The 18,871-nt window shown below is 43.2% G+C and overlaps 1 protein-coding gene across 1 annotated transcript in view; it reads right to left on the minus strand.

The window, feature by feature from the left end:
* The window catches only part of WDR97 (WD repeat domain 97), an 847,808-nt gene that overhangs the window by 471,942 nt on the left and 356,995 nt on the right, over nucleotides 1-18,871 (minus strand). The window contains exons 9-10 of the mRNA XM_069621894.1: nucleotides 15,702-15,792; nucleotides 8,279-8,411 (exon numbers count right to left, since the gene is read on the minus strand). Coding sequence (XP_069477995.1) covers nucleotides 8,279-8,411; nucleotides 15,702-15,792 — 224 coding nt within the window. The remainder of the gene's footprint in view (nucleotides 1-8,278; nucleotides 8,412-15,701; nucleotides 15,793-18,871) is intronic.

An 18,871-nucleotide genomic window follows, 5' to 3' on the forward strand; every position in this document is an offset into this window, starting at 1 on the left:
TCGGCCCTCACTGAAGACGGGGACCACCAGTAGCTATGACACTGGACTCTTGATTTCGATATACATAGAGCACTCCTACGTGCACCACGTTTCTCGTCCTGATGAAGGCCGTTCAACCTACAGCTACCCAAAGATAGCTTTTAGGCCGAAACACCTTTGTGTTGACCCAGATTACTTGTGTTGTAAACACTCCACTATTGTATAGCTTCTACACACTTGTTTGTTTAAGTACCCCGATTACATTCCCAATATTCCGATTCTTCACCCCTAATAGGGTACACAGGGTTTGTAATTGTTGGAAACCTATACCCAAAATGTATTTTTGGGCCATGCTACTGATGTATCATGCCATGTATTGTATCCATGTTTCATGTTGAGTATCCTATGTCCCCACATATGTATATGTAGCACTTGCTACTTTTATATTAAATAAGAAATGGAGTAGCATACATTCTGAATTTGCCTTGAAATTGACCAATCCACTGTGACAGACTGACTATATAAATTGGTGAGACCACTACTTTATTTGAATCTTCTTTGGACATCAGAAGAAGGAGTTCACCTGGGCCTCCACAGAGGCATAGTCTGCACAAAGTCCTCTGAAAGAGAAGCTCCAAGAAATGAGAATGACCCTTCCCTCATCCATCTCAGAGGAACATTTGGGGTGTATTGCTGTGTGGACAAGACCTACCTGCTTCCTGAACACTTGAACCAGGATCCTGATCAGTGGTGGTGACAGCCACTGCAAGTGCTGCCTAAACACTTTTCTGGTGTGTACTGGCAGAACAGGAAGGCCCTTTATCCCTAGAGACCCAGGAGAGGCCCACTAGCAACCCAAGAGTTAAGAACAGTGCTGGGCTCTGTTTCTCACCTGAAGACAACGTGACCACTTTTGAGTCCTTTTTGAGCAGCAGCGGATACCCCAGAACTGCATTTGACATGCACAGCTTTTCAAACCGAATCCACATGCTGATTCGACCATCGCCAGCCTGCACTTCAGCTATTTTCAAGCCGATCACCATTGAAGAACTACATCACATCATTGTAACCTCTTCAAATCGACTCATCCACTTCTAGATGCCGACTCACCATTCCTCTGTCTGTTATTCACCAGATTCATCGCAGGACCTTGTCAAGCGGACTTGACCATTTAAATGCACTTGATTCATTGGGACCAACCCACTCAACGTCTCAACACTAACTCAACCCATTGTAAAGCGCCTAGAAGCCTGCCTTGATGATGTTGACCTTCAAGGATAAGCCTAAAATGGATTTGGAGTGGTTCTGTCCTCCTGACCTGCTTTAAAGGGCCCTAATGACGTGTACAACCCCACTCCTTACCTTCCTAAATACATCTTCATTGAACTTGAACATTGCAGGTGACAGCATTGCCTGTCTCCCAGTCCTCAGACCGAGCGTGCCTCTCATCTTAAAGTCTGCATATTCTGTGTCGTCTCCTACAAGAGTAGGTTATAGTGTCTTTGACTAGTGTGTTTGTATTTTTAGTTTAATTAAAGTATCCTGTTTATTTTTAGAACCTTGATCACACATCCTTGTATTTTGGTACATCAGCTCCATTGTTGTTTTCAAGCTTCTTTGCTAGCTTAAATCCCTCCTGAAGTGTATAGCCTGCCCCTGCGCCATGTTACCACAAGCGGAGGAGGAAGTATACCTGTCAGGCTGTGCCTTTTTCACTGTTAGGATTGAGATCACAGCTGGTTTAGTAGTAGTGTGATGGTGGATTAGGAGCTTTATCCACTCCTCATCCCTATACTTCCACAGGGCAGCAGTCAGTTAGTATCAGTGTCCCACTGTTATTTAGCACACACTACCCACTGTAAAGGTGCAGAGGTAAGAGATCAACACAAAGGGCATGGTTGTTGCTAAACACTTTTATTTTTGCCAAAATGAAGAAAAGGAAACCTAACTAAGAGGGGGTTCCTTGCCTCAACTAAAACTAAAGAGCTGTCAGAATGCCCTTGAAACTAAAAGAGTCCACCTTCCAGTGTCAAACACACATCTCTGACCCTCACACTTCTAACTAATCTAATAGTTCTGCCAATGTCTTGGTCCAGGGGTATGGCTCCTTTCTCCTGGACAAGGGCATACATTTTCTGTGATCTAGGAAACTGTTTCCTGCGGGAATGACTCCCTTCCCCAGGTCGCAATCCCTCTCTTTGAAAAATGCAATCAATACCTCTTAACTTTTCAAAGATGCTGCTAAAGGAAATTGATTGGGTTTTTCAAGATTTTTCTCTGGGGAGAGAAAATGGCTCACAAGATTCCAAAGTTTATTTTACTACGAGACGCTAAAGAGGGGGGTTTTGAATATCCAAACTCGGAAAATTACTACAGCGGGTTTTATCCTGAAGAAGGCGGCCCTTTATGTGACAGCGGAGACAGAACAGAAAGCGATCTGGTTGGCAATTGAGAGAGATGCGCTATCACAATTTTGATTGGATAGTATTTTTTCAATGGGAAACCTACCTAAGGGGGCTGTTAAGGTGACTAAAAACTTGATGACATGGTGGCTATTTAATTTTAGTGGAATATGCTTTTAAACCTTAAATCGTATATTTGGCATAACCCTGCGTTGCAGATAAGGAATAAAACTCTGTACTGGTCGTAGCTGGATTTCAAAGGGAATTTTGTCCTTAGGGGATTTGATACGTGTTGGATGCGTGATGCCCTTTTGGGGAGCTCCAAAGGCTTTTTCATTTGAGTGGGAGAGAAAGGAATAGGTTTGGGGAATTAGAAGGTCTCTTGACCCAGGTTTTTCGTATGTTATCTGCACCATTGGAGCAAGAACCTGCAGGATGGTCCATGTTTTGTTTGTCGGCGCGTAGAGTCTCGACGTATTTGAAGCTCATGCCAGAGGGTGCTTCAGTTTTAGAATCGTGGAGTAACCTGAAACGAAAATGGGAGGTAGACTTAGGCTTGATCATCACTGATGAAGTTTGGAGGCATGTGTGGCGGATTGGGCACAGCAGTAAAGCGGATCTCAAACTACGACTGATTCACCAAAAAGTTTTGGGACGATTGTATTGCATGTGTAAATCAGGGTTAGTAGCTGATGATACTTGTTGGGGATGTGGTAAAGAGAAGGGGTTGTTACTCCATATGCTGTGGTTCTGCCGCAGAGTATTAACCTTTTGGTGTGAGGTGTTAGACAGGCTGGATGTGATTTTGTCTATTAAATTCCCAAGAGGGCTGCTACAGGTCTTACTGTTAGCAAATAGTGAATGTTGTTTAATGGCTCGGCTGTTGGTTCTTGGATAGATAGAATCTTAGTAATAGCAGAGAAACAGATATTGAAAGTGTGGAAATCCAGGAAGAAGCCGCAAGTTGAGGATTGGATTAATGATATACTGATATTATCTGATTTCGAGTCGGTTATGTTTCAGAGGAAAGGTAAGGAGGAAACTTATTGGATCTTATGGAAACCTTTTATTGATTTGCATGGTAATGGAACATCAGAATGAATAACTCATTGATCTAAGTGATCAGGTGGTGGCAAAGATGAGATAGTAATTGTTGTCATTTGTGTGTGTGGGTGTCTTTTTTGTTGTTTTTTTTTCTTTATTCTTTTTCTTTTCTCTTTTCCTGTTGAATTCATTGGGAATATGGATGACTCTTGTCTTCAGCTGTTTAATGTTATTAAGATTAGTTATTCATGTTCGAATAAGTATGTTTTTAGGTAGTTTGTGAATAAAAATTTGAGATAGGTTTAACACTGAATATCTGTACATGCTGAGATGGAGAATTTCTGCTTAATAGTATGTTTATTTTTTAAAAAAGAAATTATTGTCACAATTGTAAAACAACTTTTCAATACATTTTTACATAAAATCATATGAGGCAATGAACTCGTAAGCCATTGGTGCAACTTTTGTTACGAGGGTACAAAACACAAAAGTACAAATACAAGAATAGATCTCAGTAAAATACAAATCTAAACATGCATTATTAGTAGACGTATTAAGATTTAGTCACACATAATCAGTTCTTTCATAGGGAGTCAGTAATCGCAAATCGATATTCAAAATAGACAAGATAGTATGTTTACGTTGTATTGTAATTTCTCACATATATTTGTTTGGAAATGATAAAGAAGTTAAAAAAAAAAAACTAAAAAAAAGTTACAACCAAGTTCCAAAGTTGTGCCAAAAACCAAAGTTCTAAAGTTAAATCCTTGATACCAAGAGAATGGTTCTCTTCTTGTGGTCTCCTTCAGGCTCTTTACAATGTGCACAATAACAGGGGGAATGACTCCCTTCCCCTGGCTCTTCTTAGGCTTTTCACAATACCAACAGCATAGGGCTCATTAGGAGCATGCCGGTCCGGAAATAAGGTGCCGCTAACAACAAGTACCTTTTGTGGATCGACTTACTCCGAGTCTGCCGGTAGGGGCATTGAACTACTGGCAGGCCTGACCTGCTGGTAGTTCACGCCCTTACCGGCAGATAATTCACAATAGCACCGGCACCGTTAACAATGGTGCCGGTACTTCAGTGGTTCCCATCCCATGGAGTCCTAAAGGACTCCATGGGATGGGAACTTGCTGTTCCTCGGCCACCCGGAATATTCTGGTAATACCGGGATATTGGGCGGCAACCTCGCAATGACCCTCAATGCCTCCCTTCTCTTGGCTTTTCACAGTGTCCACAAATGCCGGGGGGGTGACTCCCTTCCCCTGGTTCTTCTTAGCTTTCTCACAATCAACCTGGTTCACTACTTTAGCAGGTACTGTGACCATGAAGATCAATGTTGATGCATGTGATTTGTTTTATAGGTGCAGGTCCCAGACTCGCATATTCTGCTTCTGTGCACAGTCTACCTGTATACTCTCCTGCCAATTACTGCGACTATGAGGAGTACTGCTGAGGCTTTCCCAATTGAAAAAAGTTATTTTCCTGGGGTCCCAGACCCTATACTATGAGCTTTCTTGGGTCTGCCAATGTCTACACCACTGGCTTGGGGGCCTTGCGCCTCCTGTGCAACCTGTGCACCCTGTTCTCTGATCTGCAGTGGTCCTGGGGCTTTGGGAACGCTGGCTGTCAGCCAGGTGGTTTGGCCACTGTGCTACGTTTCCCTTTGGTCGGCGGCAGCTCCGCAGGGGAAATGTCTCTCTGGGCGGCTTCACTTCTGCTTGCAACGCTCCTCGTGTTCCCAGAATGCCAGGAGCCTCTTCTCCCTCTTCTCTTCAGTGTTCCTTCCACACCGGGCCTCTTCCGGGTTGGTTCGCTCTTCTCGCAGCGCCCTGATCCAATTTCTCTCACCACCTGCTTTGGTGGACTTTGCGGTTACTCTAGGGAGGGCTCATCAAAAACGTGAGTCCATCCTCGTTTTTGATCATGGGTCCGCCTATACAATATCCAGATAAACTAGACTCCTCACGTTGTTCCTGCAGGGTGCTCTTAAACACGCCAGGCTTCTTTTTCATCTCAGTAGTTATTTGATTTCCTCCTTTGGGTTACTCATGATCTTCTTTGTCGCAGTTCCATTACAGGATACACATGGGTAGTCCCTCCTCGTCTCAGTATAAGCTAATAAAGTGGGGTTGTCCACTTTACACAAATACATTGAGGTATTTTTACCTATGTTACCCTGCATAGGGAGAGAGGATAAGGGTGGCTGAAAAGGGGAGGTGGATACTGCGATCTCCCTGCAGTCTCGTCCCTTGTCCCATAAGGGTTTTGCCTCCCCATGGCATCCTCACACAGTGCACCACCCCCAGGGGGACTATTGGACTGTGGCCACACCGCCCTGGCCCCATGGGAAGGTTTCCCTACTATGGGAGAAGGGGCCCCATCCAAGGATTCATTACACAAGGCACTGGTCATGCCTCAATTTATCCTGTGGAGACTACAGTTTAGTCTGGAAGTCCGTTTGCCCTACAGCAAAGGACTATACATGAATGGGGCTTAGGAGGCACTCTGTGCACACACGCTACTTTGACACACAACCATCCAGAGACATGTTCAACTGACAGCTTTTTATTGTTTTGCACAATACATTCTCTTTTCTACTTAAGACAAGGTTCTCCCATTTGGCCTGTAAATAAGACAATCACAGGTACACATAGACAGCAACATCAGATGGTACAGCATATGAAAAGATCTGCAAAGTCACATAAAAAGTCAAAACCTGCGCAGTAAAGGAAACGTGAAGCTATTTCTACTCAGTGCTTCATTTGTAAATGAAGAAGGGCCGAGGCAACCATATTTTCTAGCGCTTTAGCATGTCAGGGCAAAGCTTGCTACGCAATGCTGCCCTTACCAACTGCTGCTCCCCACAGAGTCAACATATTTGGGGCTGCAGCTGAAACTCTCATTGGCTCATTGGGGGTGATTTGTGCATTACACATGGCTGATGTGTGATTTGCAAATACCAGTTAAATGAGACACAAAATGTTCTTCTTCAAAGACATCAGCCTCAGTATCAATATGCCCTGATTCTAGAGATATCATGTGGAATATGTTGACTGTCTAGCCACAGGAAATAGGGAATATGTGTTTCCTTGCAATAGTAAAGTAATGGACAAATTCAGACAAAATCCGTACTGAACCGATGCACTTGCCTGTCAAACACATCCGCAAGATCATCTTCTGTGGGTCACCACTCAGCTAAAGCACCCCTCCTTGGTAGTGGCCTTTTCCCTGGCCATGGCCCTCTGGTGGTATTGTTGGCTGGTGACTGTCCTTTTGTTGGCTTTTTGTGTAGGTATCTCTCTGTCCAACTGATGGCACCAGTCGGGTCCATGTGCTAGTGTGTGTAGAACACTCAGTCAGTTGGCAGCCTGTCATAATCCTGCATACTGGTGCACCCCACGTTGGCTGCATACCAGAAGAAAAACAGGAAGTGCCCAGCTTAACAAGGACCGGTATGCGGCAGCTATGGGCACACTGCATCAGAGGCACAGCAAAGCCTGAGTCATACAGACACGCGGACATATACATGTGTGTGCCTACCTGCCCACTGAACTAGTACGGCTGCTGCCGGGCTGCTACCCGCACCACTCACCCAAGTCACCCACTATGCTGCTGCAGTGCTGGCCATTATTACTTGTGTGGAGGGGGAGCAATGTCATGTAGGCTGATTAGAGCAGGGTGCTGACATTACCAGCACGAGCGTCTAGGCTGCTGCCTTAGGGATCATTGTTGGTAATGAAACTGGATAGCTAGTATAGCAGCACTGGCATGGTTCACACTGTTGTTGCTTGTTGCAGCACTAAAAATGACTGCCAGTAAAAAATAAAGATAAAGTTGACAAAACACCACAACATAAATGAATTGAGTGTGAGACAAATCAATGCAGGTGAAAAGTCATGGAGCTCTGCCCTGGCAAACACTCCTACAAATTAGACACAGTTTGTACATTATCAGCCCATTAACCGCTCACAGATCCAAAATAAATATCGTATATGCAGAACCGGTTGATATGAGTGAACATCTCAAGACAAGTAAGCATGGAACCAGTGAGCCAGTCCATTAGAATAATTTTAGGTTTGCACACAGAGCTCAGAAACGAGAGGCTACTTTGCTGAGCTTTATTACCAGAACTTCAGCACTATTTTCTATTAAGGGTGCTTTTAATGCACACTAGGTCACTTAAGGCCACTTCAAGGCACAGGAAGAAATGTGGGAGCGGTGGGAGTGTCGAGATCGGGGTATGGCAAAAAGATATAACAGCTAGGCTAAGGGCACTTTCCAGAAGATCCTTGGAGAATAACGTAGCAGGAAGTCGACTTTTGGTAAAGTATGGTGGCGTTAGCTGGCCCAACATGTGTGATCAAAATGTTGTAGAAAATGCTTTCTTTTCAGCACCTTTCTGAACCAAAGTTGCTGTTCTTCATGTTCAAGCTTGATGGGAAGGTCATTCCATAGTTTTGGCCCAAGTATCCTGAAAGGTCTGCACCCTTGGCATTCTTTCTTGTACCATCCTAAATACAGACTCACGCTTACAGCTGATCTGAGTTGTCTGGGGTACCATTTAAGTCTTTTTGACATATATTTAGAACCTATCTTCCAGATGGCTCTGTGTGTAATGCACATAAGTTAGAAGGAGATGTGTTCCTCCTTTAATTTTTTTTTTTAAGAGAACCACCATCAAGCTGGGATTTCATCTAATACATATTACTTGACGTTTGCAGAGCATACAATGTGAAACAGTTTTTCTACCAAACAAGCAACATTCCACAAATGCGTGACCGGAGACCAGAAGCAATATCACACAGTCTCTGCAAGCACACATGGGCTTTTAGGCTGACATACAGTACCTTCACTTGATAGAGGATGGGTAAGAGCTTGGCCAAGTCAATGCGATATATGTGCCTCTGAATTCCCACAAGCAGGTCTACCTGGTTACTGCTGAATGCCAGGCTCTCCGGAACCATGCTCAAGTTCAAGTGTCTGCAAAGACAGAAAAGCACGTGGCGGGCAATGATTAGCTAACAGCTATGAAATAACAGACAAAACCGTAAGGTAAAGAGTTTATCAGGAGCCGGGACAATGTGCTGTTGTGATCAATTAATCGTTAACCTATTTTTACTGCAGAAGTCATGCCATTGCCTTATTTACTAAAGAATAAATTACCTTAACAGCAATTCTAATGGATACGGATTTATATCTCCAGTTAATTCATCTTGGAACTAACTCCAGCTTCAGCTGGCTGGTTTGGAGTCCAGAGACATTCTATATAGGTGTGGGCATCAGGGAAAAATGAGGGTTTCAAGAAATACCCATGCATCTACTCGGCCACATAGCAGTGCTGCCCAGAAGTCAAAATCACACCGCAATATGTGGAGCCACCACACCTACCACCAAGGAATCCCACATATTGTCTGCAGCAGAAGGACAAGGGACATTTGAGGAAAATGGGCAAGCAATAAAGAACTTGAGGAGTGGGGAAGAGTGTTTTGGGCCTTGTAACAGCTCTTTCCGTAGATTGTATTGCTGTTTACTCTGAGATTGCTTTGCTGTGCCTGCCTAATCACTGCTTCTGGTGCTTTCTACTACGCCTGCCATCAGCAACTTCAAAAACCATCCCGCCTGCGCCTCAGCGCACGCTTTGAGGAGTGGAGAAGAGTGTCTTGGGTATTGTGTTGAGTGCAGAGATATTTATTAGTGTTACTACTTTTATATATAACACATGAAGTGGTCTGCCACTCGCAAATATGGCCTACGAAGTGCGTCCTCCAGTCCCAGTAAAAGATTAAAAAGTCCTGATTGTACTACTAGTACCCGGAAAAAGGACAGAACGGACAAGGGCACCGACACCAACGACGATTACTGATTTTCTTGATGTTGCTCCGCTAGTAGTTGAAGCTACTACTAATATTGAAACCCTTTCCCCGCATCTTCATGTTGCTTCAAATTTTTTGCCAACTATTGACAATAACAATTCCATACTCAATACGTATATCGGCTTGAAACATGATTCCTTAGGTACATTGGCAAAAACTGTTCTATCTGCCGATGGCTATGAGAACCTAATTGGGACAAATCTATCTGCCTCTTCAGAGCTAGCAAGACTGATGTCCTCTGAATTCTTCGATTCCTTAAGAGTGAAAGTGAAAGTGAGGTTGAAAGCGTCTCTGAATTGAGAGGCTCTTTAATAAATGTGGAGCTTACACCAATACCTATCTTAAATAGGATTGTAAGGAGTGTGGAAGCCCTGTTTATACTGTGCTCTAACATCGCAAAAGAGCAGCTGGATATTAAACATATATTGGCGAAGATAGTAGACGTGATTTTTGAAAATTCATTGACTACAGTGGAATTCGATCAAGGAGACACTCGACGAGTCAGTTTGCAAGAAAAAGATATCATATTGCTTCAAACTGATTCTGAGCATGACTGGGACTATGGGGAAATTACTTTTCCGCCGCTCTCCAATAAGGTGGCAACCATAAATGAACGATTGGCACCATAATCTATACTTAATATGCAGAAAACGAAGACTAGATAAATCCAAAGAAAGAAAATAAACAAAAAAATGTACTGTCCCAGTAAATCTAGGAAATGTCGCTGCTGAAGATTGTCCTTATAAAAAACACTCTTTCATCTCAAACTGCGAAGACCACATTAACACATACCTTACAAGTGGGCACAGTAAGGCAGCCTCAAGTTCATGGCCCTATGGACTAGTGGCTGCAAGTACCTACTAGTGCGCTTAGTGGTACAGGTGCTTCTCAAATGATAATTCATTCTATGGCTCCTGATTCATGTGCGATAAATAGTCAAGTGCATTTGCAGCCTCAACTACAGCTGGATAAGGAACCTTTATTGTGGCTTCATAGGCCTCCTCGAAGTGACAACAATCCTTCTACCACTCATGTTCTGGCATCATCTTCAGATCTTCCAATAAATGAGTGGAACCTAATTAACCAACCTGATAATAGGAGGGTTATAATTGATCATGACACTAGATCATTAGGGAACAGGGTCAAATTGAAGAATTATATCCCAATTCTAGTCCATTTCTAAATCGTAGTGTGATCTTGGCTATTTACACCAAGATAAATCAACTCAGTATGTTAAGTTCTGCGAAAATCATTTGTATAGAACTGCCAATGATCGCAAGCTCAGCTAACTGGGCAATTATTACGTTTGTTTCACCGTTGATGGTTGCACTACTTAAAACATGTGTCATAGAGTTGGAGGCTATAGGTCTTAAATTAATAATCTGTCAGAAACATCCTCCAAATTTGCTGGCAAAAGGACACAAATCGACCGAAACAAGCTCCTGACTAGATGAGCCCCATTCTGGAAAACCATTGCTCAGAACGTGCATCTCTATTAGCCTCCACAATCTAATCTGATAAAATATCAGAGAATAGAGGACAAAATGAACAATGGATCAGTGAAGCGGTGGCTATGAAGTGCATTTGACAAAAAACTGGAAAGTATACTCTGAACTGGCTATCAGGGAATACAAGAGGATATAGATCTTTCTTTGGCCAGCCTCTGGGTCATTCATTGCTTATGGCTTCAGATACTTTCATATGGCAGGGAACTTGGAGAATAGAACATTTTAACATTGATGGAAATCATATCCTGTGTAATCGGGCAAAACAACCTCATAGAGGCCGCCCTAGTGGGGGTTTGGCTATTGGTGCCAAGTCTAGATACACTCTTGAACCATTTACTGCTGACATCTGTCGCCATTAAGTATTATCAGCTTCACTTTGTCAATCTCAGATTAATGAAAGAACATTGATCATTAACATATATATGATCCTCCTAGTGCCTTGGCTACAAAGAAAATACAAAGCGTAATTGAAAAACTGCTTTTATCGTGGTATAATAAATATCCTACAACTACCTATATCTAAGGTTTTGATTGCGGGCGATTTAAATGCACATGATCTTTATTTATATAATACTGATAATTAGTTAAATGAAATGTATTAATCTACAAATCATTCAGCTCATTTTACTTATATTAATGATCATGGTTGGAAAAAGTTTTTTGAACTTTATAAATTGCGACATCCAATTAGTAAAGATCTCGATAATACTGATCTTAATGTTGAAACCTACATTGTTTATGTTATTACCAATACTAAAATGAACAGATTTTAAGATTCACTGAATATCTCTCATAACAAATTAGGGGATCATGCTGCTCTTACTTGGACATCGTTTAAGTCAAATTCACCCTCGATCTCACCTCTCTGCTGTTGTTCAAGTAAATCAACACGGAAATCGTATCACATGGACTCGAAAATGATAAGCAAGATGAATAACATTATACTTGAAAATAAAACATTACTTGAAACATGGCTGACTTCTCACAATTGGGACATTGAGTGTATGATTGTGAATTTAGTCGGCCATCAGCATATTATGAGATCTTCTTTTGCTAGTAAATCTGGTAAAGATCTTTTTACACCAAAGAAAAGTGCTATACTGTAAGACCAAGGCACCTATTAGAAGACATCCTTTGCTATCCTGTAAAAAGGGAGAGAGATGCAGTGCACCATCATAGCCACTCGATATAAAAATTGGTTATCACAACCTAAGAACTCTATAAACAATTCCAATTGCAAGTTCTTATTGGGGGTTCAGAAAAATAATGATAAACGGAGATTCTGGTCATGATATAGGGAGTATTTGGCGGGATCTACCCCCCTTGAACTAAATACTGTTTAAGAACTCCAGTGGGAAACATGCATTACTAAATTATTCTTTGACTCTGAAAGCAAAGAGTCTGAGGATGAAAATTATTCCTCACAGACAAAGCTCTTTGATGAGGAATTTGAGATGGATGATATTATTTATATAATTAATAAACAGAAATCCTCGTGACCCCTGGGGCCCAATGGTACAGCAAATGTTACCATGAAAACTAATCCTACATTTTGCAGACCCTCCATTTTATAGCGATTTTGCGATCCCGCAAAATGCTGCTAAAAACAGCAGTTTTGGCAAAAAAGCGCAAAAATTGCTGTTTTTGCTAAAACACCCACAAAAATGTCAGTTTTTGCAAAAAAAAATAATTAAAAAAATTAAATACTCAAGAGTCAACTCTTTTTTTTTTTGGACTCAAGAAATGAAATGCGCAAGCACATCTCATCACATGAGCAAAAAAAAAAAAAAAAGAGCAGTCCGATCCACATAGGACATCTGAATGGATGCGTTTTATATGCGCCCATTCAGATGTCCTTTTTCAGCCCTTAGCGCAAATCAGGCGTTTCTGTGTATTTAAAAGCGCATCCCAAATTGACAAGCAAGATGCGCTTTTAAATGTGCAGAAATTGTAGGCCACCCTATGCGCCCACTTTAAATACGTGCATGAGGGCTGCCACTGCTTTACTGGCCCTACTGACTCACGCAATACTTAAAATAAAAAATAAACTTTTTTTATTTTATTATCTTTTTCTTAGTTTCAACATTTAACACACTTCAAGTTCAAAACATACCCCACCCACCCTCCCCCTTATTCCCTTGGAACTTGAGACAGCTATAGCATGGTTTAGGATGTTAATGTTATGGGGACACCATTGGAGCATATAGTCACTCTGCAAATATTGGAGGACCGGGTCCCAATCCAATTTGAAGCTCTCAGGGGTTCCCTGTAGTTTGCAAGTCATCCACTCCATAACAACGAAATGCCACACCTTCCTGAGCCACTGGAGTTGTGTTGGGGGCATCTGTTGTTTCCAGCATTGGGCTATCGCTAGCCATGCTGCTATCACCAGAACCATGACCACTTTCCACTGGCGCTTAGTATATGTTTTTTGTTTGGGGTCCCATAGTCCCGCCAGCCATATTCTATCCCCTAATTTTTCAGACCCTTGGACCATTTTCCCCACCTGATCCTTGACATCATACCAGAATTCTGCAATGAGTGGGCATGAGTTCCAGATGAGTTTCCAGTCTCCTTCCTGGTGACATCCTCGCCAACATAGTCCATAGAAATCAACTTTTTGCCACATTTCCCTCAGGTGAATTGACGTTGTCAGTTTGGCGTCATTTCGCCATACCTCCTCCCAGTGAGACCGCAATATTTCGTCCCCTAATGTTGCCTCCCACCTCCTCATGTATATCCACCCGACTTCTTCCCCTTGCGAATTCAAAGCACGTGCTTTGTTCTTGGGGAGTTGCTTAATGGCCTGTATCACTTCCTCCGGGCTGATATCTCGATCTAGTGCCTCTCGAGCTTCCTAATGACACTAACTCTTAACTTTTCTTCCCATGTTGTTGACACAGCCTTCCACTGTGCTTGGATATCAGATAGGCTGCACTTGTTAGTTGTCCTACGGGGACCAAATTAGTCTGTTTCATATAATGGCTTACAGTTCTCCACCCACAGTGTGTGCGTGCTAGGTGTAACGGGGACTGGACTCAGACCTCTTGGGGGAAAGTTTCCCTCTTGAGGAATTTATCTTTCAGCTACAACCCTCCCCGCTTTGAGGTTTTCTCACTGTTTCAGAGTGCTTGTAGGCGCACTGGGCTCCCTTTGTATTTGTTCCGCTTGAGCTTTGCGGTTCTCTTTTGACGTCTCGCGAAGTCTAGACGCCATTCTCCCTCTCCTCGCTGCGGCCCTCGAACCAGTGTTCTTGCGGGGCCTGTCGTCTAGGGAGGCGTTCACTCCTTCCAGGTGGGGACTGTCCTTTTCGCCTTGCCAGCTTCCTCCTTCTTTGCTTGGGTGCTGCGGTTTGGCCCCGTTGGTCTGCCGCTATGGTTGTGGCCCTGTCTCTCCTCAAAACCTCAGGAAAGAGAATTGCATGGGCTCTGCGCCCACCATGCCAGTGGCATCGTCCTACCTCCAGAGGAATTTGGCTCCAAGCAGCAGCAGCGGATCCTGCTCTGCGCGGTCTCCTTACTGTTGGTCTTTTTCCTGTAGTCGTCTTCTTCTGCTGCGGCTCTGCTTCCCCACCATGTAAGTTGTTTCTTATATGCTCGGCTTGGGTGGGAGAGACAGAGTGGACGTTTAGCTTCATGGAGGGGGGGGCACCCAAGCCCAGCATTTTTAAAGTGCCCACTTCTTTAACAATGTGATCCATTTGCATCTAGGCAACAAACCTGTTAGACATGGGGTTTGCAGGAGGTGGTATATTGCTTCACATGGGAGTCCTTGCCCCCAAAGGGGTGGGGGTCATCACCAGTGAGATCCCGCTTGCTCAATACCATAGGAAGTGTTTTGGCATAGCTGACTCACATCCCTAGCCTCAAAGGTGGTGGCTCCCCATTGGGGAGAAGGGATCAATTCCCTGGATTCGTCAAAATATCCATAACGCATCGATTAGAGTTTTAGAGCTGGAGATGAACCTTCAGGCATGGCTGTTGTGTGGCACTGTGGCATATGTGCTTGTAAATTTGGAATGGCCAATTCCACTCTTACATTTCAGGTAGAAGGGGTGGAACGGCCAATTCTACTCTTAAAATTTCAGGTAGAAGGGATGGAATGGCCAATTCTACTCTTACATTTCAGGTAGAAGGGATGGAATGGCCAATTCTACTCTTACATTTCAGGTAGAAGGGGTGGAATGGCGGTATGGCCAATTCTACTCTTAAATTTCAGGTAGAAGGCTTTTTGCACATATTTTTTACATAACTTACCATATCTTATCAGGTGTTTTGTGAAACCTTCTAAGGGCTTTGTTAAGTGCACTTTTAAAATCTGAAATGTGCAAGAGGGAAAAACAGTGATCTCCATTCGCTGAGCAAAACATTCCAATATTCAACAAACAAAGAAATGTTAGGTGAATTTAAGACACGAGCATGCAAGACAAACTTTTCCAAAAATCTTACAGGAAATTGTGAAAAATACTTATTTGTACAGTGTATGAAAGAGAGGTAGTGTACATAACAAGGTATTGTATCACCAGTATGACTGGTGCATTCTACTTGGAAGGCTCTTCACCCAAAAGGAAATGTACCCAGGGTTCCTTTCCTGGTCCATAATACATATGTGTCACCATGTAGCACCGTATGCTTCTCAGGGTTTTGGAAAACTACATGAGATGGCTCGCTGTGACCGCACATCTCTATTGTCATTGCTCTGGGTGAGTGTGTGGACGAGAGGTGCGTGACTTGAGACTCCTGAAAGAAGAACACAAAATGTGATGCATGTGCAATCATTGTGTTCCTGGAGCCAAATCTGGCTTTAGGGAATAAAGAAGATTGAGAATATTGGGGCACAGCATTCTGGCAGCGATTTGTAAAGATCAGCTCTTTCGTGCTACTACTTACCTGACCAGTCGATTTTCCTCATTCCAGATCTTCACAGACCCATCCCTGCTGGCCGAAGCAACAAGTTTAAGACGAGGACAACAGCAAAGACCTATGGTAACGAGAAGATAAGATCATATTGGTGCATCATCCACAGCATTATCGCCCTAGACTACACGACAGTGTTAAAACGGTGCTTTCTACCCTCACACCCTAACATTAGCCACAGAGTACCTTGCTCTTCCCTACACTGCACACCAATGCCACCGGCGGCATTCCTTTCTGCTGCTTCCTCGCTTTAACCTCTGACTCCTATATTTATGTGCAGTGTCTGACCCCAGCATATTTTTGCAGTCTCGCTGTCCTCATTGCCACATGCCTCTTGCTGATATATCATCTATCCTCCATATTAAACATAAAATTGTACTGCAGCAAAAGGCACCAACACCCACCTCATCATTTTCTTTGCGCATTTTCTTCCACTGATTCTGCTAGGAGTTTCCATCAATCTACTAACTTGTGCATAAAATATTTGCTTTTAGGGCTGGAAAGAAAGAGCAGGAAGTATACTAGTGACTGTGCAACTGGCAGTTACGGGTTAGAATCCTGGCAGGGCTGACTCAGCCCATCATTGTTTTGAGATCAATCAATTGAGTATCCTGGAGTTGGGTATATCCTTTGTGATGAATCCTGAAGACATGCATTACTCACTGTGATAGCATTTCTGAGGATTGTATCTGCTTAGATTCCCCTGCTGTGCATATGGTCTGACATTCAGTGGTAACAGCAGAGTATTGCATCTTGTCTTTCGAGGATCGAAAGGGAATGTTGGCATAGGCGTGTCTGTAACACTATCCCCAGTGATGGTCTCCATCCCACATGGCCAGGTGACGCCAACTGATCCTGACCCAGGAGTGGTATTATAAGGGAGGATCATGTGGGGGGGATGTGATGACTCCTTTGGGAAGGACACAGTGTCCCCCCCCTTTTGAAGTAAAGACAGCACTATAATACCTAAACGGCTGATGGCATACTGCCATTCTGAGGAAAAAGCCATTCACACCTCATATTAACACACGCATTATATCTCCTATCGCTGATGATTTTGTACTAGGTAGAAGTCCCAAGCAAAATCCCCTTGGAAATCCTATCAATGATACGAGTCCAACTCCCATAACGCCTCAAGTTCTGAAACCAGGAAGAGGAAGAAGGAGTTAGTATGGATTGAAAGAAACCCTAAACTAAATCGGGGACTAGTTGTTGCAAAGCATTTCTTACTGGAGTCGCAGGAGACGCAGAGGAGCATAAGAGGCTCCAGGGAAGAGCTGCAAAGGATCCGGCAGCAGCAGAGAGATTGTTTTGCCTTCTTCTTTTGGTGGTGACCACACACCCATTATAAGAGACTTAGATTTATATTAATAGTCTTCTCAAAGAGACTCCACTTTTGCCTTTTCTTAGAGGCAGCTGTTTTTGCCCATTTCCACCAAGTAATCTGGTGGCCTGAATCTCCCACATCCAGAACAGGGGAACTGCTTTCGAGCCCTTCACCGTAGCAACACTTTTCTCACGGTAAGACCAGTGATGTGTTATCTTGACATTATCACTGTTTTTCTTAAATATAGCAGTAAAAGCTTGTTCATAACTTAGCAACTATACATTGAAACCACACACTCTCTGAACCACGTATCTCTTGTAATTTCCCTGACAGAGACAAACAGGACACTCCTTTTTCCACCACCAGTTCCACCGTCCTGATGAAGGCCAACTACATGCAAGCTTCATTAAACAGCTTTACTACTCTGGCCGAAACACAGTAGTGTCGACGACCACACCAGTGTCCATTATTAACACTGATTAATCTTGTATTGTGCTCACATATTACTTGTAAATAGAGTTCCACAGATTGTAGAAAGGAAGAAACATGTTCTATGTTCACCAAATTCAGTCAATTTGACTGGACTGTACCCATGTATGTTGTGTACAAAACTGTAAATCAATGAGTGTTCCTGATTGTTTTGTTTTACTATGATAAACAAATGCGTATTAAAAACCTTGGGCCAAAACTTTTTTTTTACCCTTATGAATCTAGAAGTACTGGATTTTCTACACGTAGAGGTGTGTATATATATATGTATATATATATATATATATATATATATATATATGAAAGTGTGTGTTCTCTCTCACCCTGATTATTGTATGACCGTATAAGTCTATACCCACCTGGCTAAATCAGGGCTTAGCCAGGAGCCCTTCCACTATTCATTTGCACCCCCTTTCTTCCATGAATCAAATGCCCTTAGCTCTGTTCCCTGCATGAAGTCTGGAATGGCAAAAATCAGAGTGATCATTGACAGGAAAGACGTGAAGCCATGTCTCAGAGCGATTCTATCCCAAACCGACAGAGGACACCCCTGCAATAACAGATGGTAAGCAAACTCTATTATGATGCTCCAACCAGGGTTGTGCCCATATCCTGGTTATCGCCATTGATTGCTCCATGTGGAGCAATGGGCTTACCTGATCTCGTGCCCATCCATTCTATAATCACCCCCTTAATTCAGCCTTGTAGACTGTGATAGTGTCCGGGCATCCCACCTCACCCTGTGTTCAGGGCGCATGAGCACCTTCCTATTTATTCTGGGTTTAGTTCTTTTCCAGATAAATTGGAATATCTTATATAAGTTGTAGATGCGAGAAGATGGGAGGAGCCTAAAAAAGGTAAAGCAAACAGGGAAGGATGTTTATTTTAATCAGGGCATTACGGCCAAGCCATGAGAGCGTCAATCTTCTCTATTCATGAACACGTTTTTTTAATTACGGCTAACAGCAGGCCTGTTTCTTGGGGTGGGTAAACCAGGTGATGTCCTGGGGCACAGTTGGGGGTAAGGGGCGCAGTAGGCAGCCTGTTAATCACCCCCCCTCCTGGGAGAATAGGGAGCTGTCACATTTAACATTGATTAGCACTACATGGGCAGAGTCAGGAGACACCATCCTGGTTGCAGATTCGGATGTCGAGGCTAAGAGGGGGCCAGCGCTCATGGTAGAATAACAGGAAGTGCGATCACAGTCCGGCAATAACTAATGTGGGACAGATAGTAGAATACCCGTACAATCAAAGTCAATAATGTTGGCACCAGGGATCAAAATCATAGTGGCACAGAAGTTATTTTCGGACGCCAGGTAGCAAA

The sequence above is a fragment of the Ambystoma mexicanum genome, chromosome 5q, assembly GCF_040938575.1.
Source record: "Ambystoma mexicanum isolate Mex_15411 chromosome 5q, UKY_AmexF1_1, whole genome shotgun sequence".
Taxonomy (NCBI): Eukaryota; Metazoa; Chordata; class Amphibia; order Caudata; family Ambystomatidae; genus Ambystoma; species Ambystoma mexicanum.